The sequence below is a fragment of the Coenobita brevimanus genome, chromosome 60 (genome assembly GCF_032717465.1).
Source record: "Coenobita brevimanus isolate Jiangsu-jjx chromosome 60, ASM3271746v2, whole genome shotgun sequence".
NCBI lineage: Eukaryota > Metazoa > Arthropoda > Malacostraca > Decapoda > Coenobitidae > Coenobita > Coenobita brevimanus.
Genome location: NC_137013.1, coordinates 29736217 through 29748406, shown reverse-complemented (window position 1 = coordinate 29748406; position 12190 = coordinate 29736217). Strand labels below are relative to the sequence as shown.

Below are 12190 nucleotides of genomic sequence, written 5' to 3'. Positions count from 1 at the left end.
TTCTTAAAACTGCTTTCAAAGAACCAGCAACCTTTCTTCCTTGTTACCTGTTGTTCTGTCTATTTGGAGTTATTTAAAAATTGACTTGTAAAATTTTATACCACGTTCTTGACTTTTATTTGGGGAGCAGGGGGCAGAGATTTAATGGTCTGGTTCCTAGGTCCAGTAGTTTTCATGCATGCTGCAATCTTTTGCTTCTCACCACATTGGCAGTAGTAGTAGTAGTAGTTGTTCCCTAGGCAGTCTGGCCGAGCAGCCCCAAGTCCCTAAGGAAGGCCGAAACTGGGCTTTCCCACAGAGCTCTCAAGGAGTGTATGTTGTGTTGTTGGCATAGGTGTTTGTGTGCAGTGCAGTCTTCCATAATGTGCTTAATAGTATAGGGTGCTGTGTTTCATTCTGGACGTGCATCAGTGATGAAGTCATCCAGCTTCGTCTGGTAACTTAGAGGGCTGGATGATGCCCACATCTCAGCCTGGCCAGGTGGACCCTGTCCTCACGAGGGAGATAGGATTTGGAGGGGTGGATAACAGGAGGTCGTGCATGCAGCTGTGTGTTGTCTTTAAGTGACTGAATGGTGCGATGAGTGATCTGAGTATGGATATGCTTCTGGAAGCTGGTCTGCGGCGGGCGATGGGGGAGAGATGACAGTATTAGTGTATGATATCGTGTGCTGGGTGTTGTTTTGATGTTCCGTGGTGTGTAGATGTGCTGCTATGTAGTGTAGTGGATGTTGTGGGTTTGTGGAGGCTGCAGTGAGAATTTGGGTGCCTCTCATGTCTAGGTGATCCTTGACTTTTAGGACTTTGGTTTCTTGGTGTAGGTGGTCTGTGGGTGTAGTAGCTGTGCAGCCTGTGATTATTTTTAGGGCCTTGTTCTGTATGGTCTGTAGAGTGTTGTAGTGTGTTTTAATGAGGTTATGAGCCCAAGCAGGGCTTGCATAGTTCATCACTGAGCGTATATATTGTTTGTATACTGTGGTGGTGATTTCTTTGTTGTGTCCAAATGTTGTGTGGGCAAGTGACCTCAAGGCATTGAGTCTTGGTGTTATTTTATTTTTAATGTTTGTGATGTGTTGTTTAAATGACATTGATGTATGTTACACCAAGGATTGTGTGTGTATGTGTGTGTGCGTGCATGTGTGGGTGGGTGGGTGGGTGGTTGGTAGAGGAGTGTTGTTTATGGTGAGGTGTGGAATGTGACTGTGTTCTGCTGTCCAGTTTGTGAGAAGAGTTACTGTAGATATGGCTGGGGCTATTTTGAGCATGTTTGTGGTGAACCATTTGTGTGGTATGATGAGGTAAGGTTGGAGGATGTGTGCAGCTGTGTTTGCATTTTGGTGTGTACATGTGAGTGTTATATCATCTGCATAGGAAGCTATGTGTATCTGCGGTGTGTGGGGTGTGGGTATGTCATGCATGTATAGGTTAAAGAGTGTAGGGGACAAGACAGATCCCTGGGGGATCCCATTTGTGAGGTTTCTGATGTTCGATGGCAAATGTTACATGTGCACATCTTCCTGCTAAGTAGTTTGCCAGCCATCATTTTGTGTTATTGTGCGTGTTTGTGTTGAATATTTTATTCTTGAGGTTGTGGCGGGGGTTGGCATCAAAAGCTTTGCTAATGTCTAGTGTAACTTGGAGTGTTCTGTGTGATGGCCTAGCTGAATTCATGCCATCGAAAACTCTCTGTGTAAGGTCTGTAAGAAGAGTGTTTGTGGAGTGTAGTGACCTAAAGCCATGTTGTGATTTGGCCAGGGGGGTGTGAGTTGTAACTAGTTGTAGTATCAGTCGTTCAGTGACTTTGGAGGAGTGTGTTGGGGCGGTGTGAGGAAGGTAACGTGGGATCTTTGTTGGCTTTAGGGATAGTGATGATAATGCCATACTTCCAGATGTTGGGTATTGTGTTGTGTGAGTAGCTGTAGTTTGATATGTTGGTGAGTGCTTGTTTGCCTTGTGGTCCAAGGTGTTTAAGGTGTATGTTGCTTATGTTGTCTGGTCAACAGGCAGATGAGTGGTTAAGGTTGTTGATGATGTGCTTCGTCTGGTTGTAAGTGAAAGGTGCATAGCCTGGGTTTGTGGAGAACTGTCTCATATGTCAGATGATACGTCGGTCGTCGAGATTGGGGTTTAGATGACTGACGTGTGAAAAATGATTGATGAGAGTGTTTGCTTTTTGTTTGTTTGAGGGTATGATGTCTGTTCTTGTGATGGCAGTGTGTGATTGTGTAGTGTTGCTATCGGAAAGTGTGATACTGTTTAGTGTTTTGTAGAGTTTGCTGATGTAAAGTGCGTAGTCTGGGTCTGTGGGGAACTGTCTCTTACGTCGGTGGTCGCGATGGGGGTTTAGATGACTGACGTGTGAAAAGTGATTGATGAGTGTGTTTGCTTTTTGTTTGTTTGAGAGTATGGTGTCTGTTGTTGTGATGGCAGCGTGTGATTGTGTAGTGTTGCTGTTGGAAAGTGTGATGCTGTTTACCGTTTTGTAGAGTTTGCTGATATTTGTTTTGTGGTCAGATTTTTGGAGGTAATTTTTAAAGTTTAGTGTTTGGTGTTCTGATATTTTATTGTTTATTTGAGTGTTGAGTTCTTGTATTTGTTGTATGGTGTCTTGAGTATGGGGTGTTGAGGAGTGTCGTAGTGTGTCCCGTTGTCTAATGAGGCCTTTAATATCTGGTGTGAAATTGGGGTTGTCTCTCTTTCTGTTGTTCTCTAGGGATTTGTCTTTTGTCTCCATTTTGTATATTTGTATTGAAAGTGTGCACAGCAGTGTTGATGTTTGTGATGGGTGTACTGTTTAGTGTTTCGAAATGTTCTGTTTCAGTTGTGAAGGCCTCCCAGTTGGCTTTCTTATAATTAGTGTATGTGTGTCTGTGGCCAGCTGGGGTGATTCTGGTTTTAGTAGTGATGATGATTGGGAGGTGATCAGAACCTAGGGTTTTGACCACTCTCCAGGATGTTGTGGGAGCGAGGTTTGGGGAACAGAAGGTGATGTCTGGGGATGATGGGAGGAAGAGGGCTTGGTGCAGGATATCGGTGTGTTGATGTAGATTATTCATTATGAAAAGATGATCTGTCAGGGATTGTATAACCAGCCCTCTGACTGTGTCAGGATTGTTTACATGCCAGGCCAACGCCTTGGCATTGAAATCACCATATGTTAGTGATGTGGTGTATTTGTGGAGAGTAATTGTGTGGTACTGTGGGGAACGATGGGGGAATGTATGTGTTAGCGATTGTTATGTGTGATTTGTTTCCAGTGCATATTTTAATTGATTGTATTTCTGTTGTGGTGTCATGTGGGGGGAGAAGTGACTGTGTGTGTGCACTGGTGTCTGAGAAGTTAATGGATTTGTGTACCAGGGTGGTGAGTCCACCACCACCGCTGTCGGCCCGGTCTTGTCGTAAGGTGGTGAAACTGTGAAATGTAGGTGTTTTTTGTGTTCTGTTTAATTTTTTTTCTTGTAAGATGGCAGTGTGTGTGTTATGTTGTTTGATGAAATGTGTGAGTTCTTGTTTTTTGATGTTTATGCCACCTATGTTTACTTGAAGAATGTTTATTTTGTGTGTGCGATGTGTGTTGGCTGCAGCTGCATGGGGGGAAGGTGGTGGTGTGGGTGGAGGGGAAGGGGTAGGAGAAGGTTGTGGTGGAGGTAAGGGTTGGGGTGGAATGGGAGGGGCAGTAATACCTGTTGTCCATATTGAATACTGTAGTAGTGGTTGGTGGGGGCACTCTCCATCCACTCACACAATGTAGTGCTGCTTTGGGTGTCTGCCCTTTCCTCTCTTCCTTCCCTCCTCTTCTGTCCTTCTTTCCTTCATTCTTTCCTTTTCCCTCTTCCAATAGGCGACTCTACACTTCCTCATTCGTCGTTCTTTCCTCTTCCTTCTGCCTGTGGGTGTCTCTACACTGGGTGACAAACCAAATGGTTTCCTGTACACCTGGAAACCATTTACTACACTGGGTGGTAACCATATAACCAGAATATGGCTCCTGGTGGTTTATTGAGTAATTACTGTACCCTAATCGGATTGAGCCGGTGCAGGTTTATGTCCAAGGGATGGTTGGGATTTATTGCTGAAGTAATGTCACTCAGGGATCAGTGAGGCTGGTCAGTCTCATCTTAAGTGTCAGGACCAACTTGCATAGCCCTGGACTCTTAGGCTCCTCATGGTGCAACGTAGGATTGGATGATGGATGGATGTCATTAGGTCTTCTGTAAAGTTTTATTTAAAATTCACATCAGACTGTATTCCCTCACTCAGCCAAGGATCAAACTTATGTCCTTTCAGGCAGCAGATTTCTTCTCGAACCACTTGAACATTACCTTTTCCAGGTGCTGCGTAAGACTCAATGGTGTAGTAAATGTCCAGGCTGCACCACCCCCAACTGTCGCAAGTGCTCAAACTGCCTGGACATGAAGAAGTATGGAGGACCTGGTACAAAGAAGAAACCCTGTATGTGAGTATATTGGATTTTGTTAACCCGCCCCATCCTGACCACTTTTCCACTACTGACTCCCCCCAATCCCGACCATTTTTTTTTTTTTTGCCCAAACCTCCACTTTTGGTGAGAAACATAGAGAAATCACTCACTTGAGGTTTAAAGGACTCGATACAGGTAGCAGTACTTCCTCACCTTACTGTGTTTTCTATCAGGCTGGCTCCAAAGAAAACGAGTTCTATGGGAGTGTAACCATTCCACATCACTCATAAACAGTATTTATTTATTTATTTGGTACGAATTTATATGTAGTACAAGAGAATATTGGTTTTCACACAGTAATATAGGCAGTATAAGCATTGTTTCACTCATGAAACACATCAACATACCTGACCTTTTTTGGTGACATTACCTGATCTTCATTTCTGACTGTTTCTTCCTCTAATGCTATGTAAAGTTTGTCATCCACATTGTCATCGATTGGGGAATCACTCTGGCCCTGAATTTCGTACTGTGGCATGACATGGCTTTACTGGCCAGGTCACTGGTAACAGGTGAATTGCTGAGACAGTGGCATGCGGGGGGGGGGGGGTCATGCTGGGTAAGGCATTGTCCCTGCCTGGCATCTTGTAGAGCAAGGTGTCTCGTGTATACGTACCAAAAATCTCTCGCAAAAATTGAAAATTGTGTGTTAGGACTCCATATTATAATTACAAATCATAATAGATAGATAGATAAATAGATAGATAGACAGAGCTCCAGGCAAGCCTAGGAAAGGGAAATGATCTTCCAGGTTAACTGAGGAAATGTTGGCAATACACAGGAAGTAGCAAGTCAGGGGATGATATAGGTAGTGTGTCAGCGAGATAGCATACGAACAAAGCCTAGTGACCATACACACATACTCACACACAGGTTTCTAGAACTTTCCAACCACAGTGTAACACACGTGACACGACCCCTGCTACACCAGAATTTAGGAAGCAGAGCTCAGAAGGAGACAGGCCATAGAACCGGCAGGTAGTAGGGAGAAGGGCTTAGCGACATGGAAGAGAGAGAGAGAGCGAGACAGGAGGTAGCTCGCGGGACTCTACTTAACTTCACTCGTGTGTGAGAGACTTTTGTTAATAATTCCAAGACAAATAAAAATAGTCCCATACTATTCTTTACCTCTCCTGTCATTGCATGGCAAATGGGAACAAAGATTATCTACTTACAAAACTACTCAAGTATAACAACCGCTTGTCCACAAGTCAAATATATATATAACTAATCTACAAAACTTCACTACAAGTATCTACAAAGTTATTGTGAGATGTGCAAATTAGGGACCTTGCAATTGATTCGTGTTTATGAACATCAATGGGATTGGCAGTGACAAAACGTGTGGACGTTAATTCACGTTGATGGGACGCCGCGGGTTAATATCCCAGGTTGATCTGGATGTGAACCGGGTGGACTCAGACTGGAGGCTGAAATTGCCTATTTCCTCTACTGTACCATCTTCCTTTTGGGGATAGGGAGGGTGTTGAGAGATATTTGTATAACTGGGCACTTTGGCTTCAGGGGTATGTTGGTGCCACCATGTGAAAGCTTCTTTCCCCAGCACCTGATTTAGTAGGTGAAGTTAGGAGACAATTGTAGTTAGTTATCGTAGCAACAAATATTTAGCATTGTTGAATACCATCCACTCACGCGATGTAATGCTGCTTTCAAGTGACTGCCCGTTCTTCTCCTCATTCCTTCCCCTTCTATCTTTCTTTCCTTCAGTCTTTTCATTTCCTTCTGTTTGTGAGGAACTCTACACTGAGTGACAAGCCGAATGGTTTCTTGAACACCAGGAAACCATGTACTACGCTGGGTGGTAACCATAGAATCAAATTTTTGTGCCCGGTGATTTGGTGGATAATTGAGGCGCTCCAGTCGGATTGAGCAGGTGCAGGTTTATATCCAAGGGGTGGTTGGGGTTCATTGTTTACGTAATGCCACTCTGGGATGAGTGAAGCTAGTCGCTCTCATTTTAAAAGTCAGAACAAACCTGCCTAGCCCCGGGTTCCTATGCTCCTCATGGGGCAACACTGGATTAGATGATGAGTGAATGAATAACCAAAACCAGCTAATTCAAAGACACCAAAATAAGGGACCCTTCTTCACTGTTAATTGGTATTATAGACCCATATAGCAAGATTAAAATTAGCAACATTTATAAGGTAAGACCTGATTTGTTTATGCATTCAGAAGAATGCAGCTAGGGATGTAATTCTGTGAACCACTGGAAAGTCACAACCGATGGTTTAAGATCCCTTGCTTTATGTTATGGAAATGCTTGAAAATATGTTCTTGATTTTATATTGTGAATAATGGCCAAAACATGAATGTAAATATTATTGAACACTCCTAGTTTAGTGCTTTCCTTTTCATATTTCTTTGAAGTAATTGGAATGGTTTTTAGGACTGTAATGATATTGATTGAAGATTGATTACTCTGAATTTTTGGCTTTCTGTACCCAACCTCACCCCATCTGCTGGTGGGAAAAGAGGAAGGATGATGATGTTGATTAAAAAATAGGTGAGGCGGTTTGCTATTAATTTCCGTACTTTAAAAAATAGTTGAAGTCTGTTCACATTTTTTTTTTTGGTGTTTTTCAGGGCAGTTATGCCATATGAATTCTGGTGTTTACCTCACTGCCTATTACAGAATGAGGAAGTGCCACAATCCACGTCTGTCCCACAAGTCGACAACCCATCAGGAGAACAGCACAAAGCTCCCCGTTGCCCCACCTACTTCTGCATCCACAACCCCAATCCCTCCTGCCTCGACTGTGAAAGACACTATACGCAAAATGAAAGTCCCTGGGGTGAAGGTTCCAGTGGTGGAGGAGAAAATGCCGGAGGAAATGGAAGACTCTGCTGCTGAACTGCTCTTAGAGCAGGACAAGGGTGTATTCATTCCCAGGCAGATGAAACGCCCTCAGCCTGACCAGAAGGTACATACTGCCAGTTCTCACTTGGCCCCTCTGGTTAGAGGATGTAATGTATAATTTTTATGTTGTGTATGCAGTAAAACCTCGATTTAATGGCACCCTTGGGGGCCCTGAGCATGCCGAAAAAAATGAAATTCCCGCTAGATTGGGGCTTACACCTATCGATACCCCTGGAACTCACGCTAACACATTTTAACACATTTTTAAGCATATAAACATGTGCAGACATACAAAATCAATAAAAAAATTTTATATTTAGAACAAAAGAAAGCAGGTAGGTGTGGTATTGTAGTAAATTACTGTACAGTAATCCAGGTAAGTACAGTACAGTAATCCAGTTAAGTACAGTACAGTTGAGTCTTCATACAACACAAGATAGGTTATGCAGAACCACGTGCAAAATCGATTGCGCGCTAAAACGTGATATATATTTACATGTAAAATAGGGGGTTAGGTTCTAGGAGCTTCATATTTTTTGTTAAAAATATATTTAAAGATAGATTATTAGAAATACGTTTGCCTTCAGACACCGAAGACAGTTTGTTTACACATGACCTCACCGACTGGACACATCAGTGTCCTACGGGACCCAGGTTCAAATCCTCACTGGTGCAGGGAACAGTTTAAGGATTTGAATTTCAACACGGCAGACTTTACCGATCTACCAGAAGACCCGCCGACATGTCGTAAAAATACCCCCGCTAATACCAATACACCAGTCCTGTATGAGACAGCCCTAGCATGTATTCAATATGGACGGTGGGTGTTAGTGCCGAAGTGGTGACATGTAGAGGTGAGCGATATGTAGGAGGACTACTGGGCCTTGGGAGCAGGCTGAGAAGCCTATGCCCAGAGTCGAGCACATTAAAAAAAAAAAAAAAAAAAAAAAAAAAAAATCTAACCTAACCTAACCGATTAGTTTTGGCCCTTTATACTCCCCATAAAATTTTTAATCACCAAGGATTGCCGCTAAGCCTCTTGACAGTCCTCATTAGAAATAAAGCATAAACTTGACCTAAACAACATGTGAGTAATGGCTGGCCAGCATCACGCATATTTTGTCACGAACCACTTTTGGTTATTAAAAAAAAAAAAAAAAAAAAAAAAAATGCAGTGTGAAACTTTTTGAAAGCCATTAGTCATCAACAATAAAGAAAAAAAAGAAAACTATAAAGAAGTCGTCAGCATGGAGTGATTGCTTATCTCACTTCTCAGATACACACGAATGCAGAAATCGTGAAAAATAAACAAGTTGGCCAAACAGTATAATTTGTATGACAGTATAGTTCACAAGAACTGAACTCACATACAGATAAGCCCTTAATTCACGCGAGGGTTAGGTTCCCAGACCCTTCGCGTATGTGGTAAATTCGCGTATATGTTCTGCCCTTGTGTGCACATAATTATGCATGTCTGTATGTATATTACATCTGAATAATACTGTTTATGCACTACATGCACCTTATAAACTAGCATTAAGTATTAAAAACAACAAAAATGTAACAAATTTAAAACTGAAACCTGACAAGCACAGGCGTAGGTGGAGACACTTCAGCAGTCTGGTGAACTAGCCCTCACTGCCTCCCGTATGCTACATTCTGCCTTCTTTATTGTATGAACAGTTGACTCATTCACCCCAAACATGCGGTTACAAGATAATTCACAGGCGTAGGTGGAGACACTTCAGCAGTCTGGTGCACTAGCCCTCACTGTCTTCCGTATGCTACGTTCTCCTTCTTTATTGTATGAACAGTTGACTCACCCCAAACATACGGTTCTGAGACAATTCACCATCAATTCAATTCACCATCAAAACATGGACAATTCCCTGTCATTCTATTAATATACTTATTATTGATTAATTAATACTTTAATAACTAATTTTCAGGGGGATTTTATAACATATAAGTAAAAAACTAGTGTACTGTACTTGCTAAATAAACTGGTATGTAAATAAATGACGGGGAATCGTCCTGACGGAGAATTGTCGCCGACATTCCTCCCTGAAGTTTGTCCAACACTTTAACTTTCTTTGGCAGCAACATCACGTTACAAGTCAGTTTTGGTGTGTTACCACATGCATCACTAGCACTATGCTTATGGCCCATGTTGACAGACAAGGCAAGCAATTACTGGAAGGCAGAAAAATAAGCCACAAATAACGATTTGCAAGTCATGCATGGTTCGACCGTCGGATTCAAAGTGACTGTGTGGTGCGTGGTAGACCGATTTCCCAGGCTCCCACACACACATACATATATGTGTGCACACGGGCAGCAGGTAGGCATTTTTTATATTTTATTTATTTCTCTTGTATATTGAAATTACTTATTTAAATACTATAATTTTGTTTTAATTATTGTACGAAAAATTCGTGGATAACCGAAATCGCGTGAAAAAAGTTCGCGTGAATTAAGGGATATCCTGTAATTATCTTGCCTAACTGTTTATGTCAACACGTAATGTCTTCACGAATCATAAGAACCGAATTTACCTGACCAAAGATCGTCAGTTTATAACAAAAAGATCGAGCACAAAGCGTTTTTTTCTTCTTTTTTTCACACTCGTTGCACTAAAGGCAAATACATGAATTTTACTGCTCCATCATTTTTTTTTCCAACAAGAAAACTATCCACATCGTAAACATCCTGACTCATTTTAGCTGTCTGATCATTTGCATTTAAGCTGCAGTGCTACACAGCACTTCGTCCAACAATTTTACATTTTCATTTAGAATAAATGCTTTTCTTGTGTTCAAAACACTTTCAGGGTGCTTAGGCATAACTAAAGTTAGTTTGGAACCACGTGCTTAGTTCTGAGAGGGAACAAGGAGCAAGGAAATAAGCAAATAAACTTATCACGGCGACCGTTCACACAACACTGAGGTAGGCAGCGAGCTGTGGCTGGTGGTGTGGGGGTCAGGTGGGTCGGGTCGGGTTGGGTCGAGGAAGCCAATCAGTGACCGACAAAAGCATAACACACAAGTTGTATCTGAAAATCCAGTACCAAAGCACCCATTTCCCACAGTTTCTCTCGTGCGCTTGAGTGGTGTTACCATGCTCTTATATAATTATGGGAGAAATTAAATGCTCGTGTTATTGTAAGATCGTTGTTTCGTTTGGTCTAAATCGGGACTCTAAAGTAATCCAGGTAAGTTAGTTGGCAGGTTGGAGTAGAATAGATGGTACTACGTAAATAAGTTCACTAAGTTATGAAGTCCATAACACTAGTTCTTAAATCTAACCTTACATACTCATTTTTTTCACTTTGGGGTCAGGCTAGGCAGGACTGAGACTGAATGAGCATAAACATACCCAGTTTGCAGGAAACTGCAAACAGACGATCGAGATGCACGCGGCATCCGCCACATTAGAATTTCTTTCTAATTTTCACCCATTTTGGGGGAATTTTAAAAATTTTTTGTATAAATATTCCTCGAGATTTGTGCCGTTAGTTTGGGGTTGCTGTTAGAATGAATGCCGTTAAATTGAGGTTTTACCGTAGTTTTGTTTTTTTGTTTTTCTTTCTTTTTTTTAACCAACCCTTGTGGCATGAAGGCATCTGGCTGTAGATAGATTTTTGTAGAGTATTTGCATCTCAACTATAGAGTAAGGCTAGTCCCTTATTGCTCTTACTATGTGTTATGAGGTTTTGTTCATCAGGATTGGAAGATGTATGTGTGTTGATTTTAGTATTGTTCTTAATGGGGGTTGTATTTAAGGTAAGATGAAACTGTGTGGTGATGGAGTACTGGAGTCAGAATCTGTTGGGAATCAGACAAGAATGTAGGGGAGATCTATCTATCTATCTATCTATCGCCAGACGCCGCAATCCTGCAAGGGGTGGCCATTTGACTTTGAGTTATATGTTTTACGGGGAGGGGCACTAACCCTCCACCAACCCACTTGTTGACATGTAGGGAGCTAGGAATGTAATGGTGGTGTGCAGGGGGAGTTGACGTTCTTTAGGATTGATATTTCCATGATTTTAGATGGACTGTTAGGTGGTTTTCCTGTCTTTAAAATTGGGATGATGTTTGCCTTCTTCCAGATACTAGGGATTCATAGGAGTCCTGGAAAAGCTATACATTTTAATGAGGGTATTTTTGTTTGTGGGTTAGTGTTTGTGATTTTTTGAAGGGGGCACCCATTATTTACTCACTAAGTATAGAGATGCAATATGATCTTTACACTGAGTGACACGCCAAATGGTTTCCTGTACCCGGGAAACCATTTACTATGCTGGGTGGTAACCATATAACCAGGATTTTGGGCAGGGTTAAGTGTCCCCCAAATTCCCCTATCCAAAATTGCTTAATTATGGCAGTTGTTTCAGAGAGCCTTGGAGTGCCCAGTACCTGCCCAGGGTCCCATCCAAATGGGCTGGGAATGTGAGAGGTGTGAATGAGGAGAACAAGAAGGTGGAAGTGGTGCATGTGTTCAACAGTGCGAGATATGCCGTGATGGCATTCTGTAAAACGAAGATGAAAGGGTGTGAAGTGGAGGAGTGGAAGGGGAGTGAAATGTGTAAGATCGGGCATGAATGGGCAAGGAAGATGCAATGTTTTGTTGATGAATGAGGTGTGGCAGTGGAATGAGAGACTACAAATGTGTCAGCTCGAGGTGTATGTATGTCAAGTTCAGGTTTGAGGTGAAAGTGGCTGTGATTGTGGCGTATGCACCATGTGAGGACAGGAGTGAACGAGAGGAAGACAGGTTTTGGGATGAGCTGGATGAAGCAGTGGGAGAAATGCCCAGGAGCTATAA

At 42.2% G+C, this 12190-nt stretch overlaps 1 protein-coding gene across 1 annotated transcript in view; it reads left to right on the top strand.

The window, feature by feature from the left end:
- trx (histone lysine N-methyltransferase trithorax) overlaps positions 1-12190 on the top strand; it is a 244798-nt gene that overhangs the window by 71332 nt on the left and 161276 nt on the right. Inside the window, exons 6-7 of the mRNA XM_080275135.1 lie at positions 4334-4458; positions 7139-7427. Of these exons, the coding sequence (XP_080131261.1) occupies positions 4334-4458; positions 7139-7427 (414 nt within the window). The remainder of the gene's footprint in view (positions 1-4333; positions 4459-7138; positions 7428-12190) is intronic.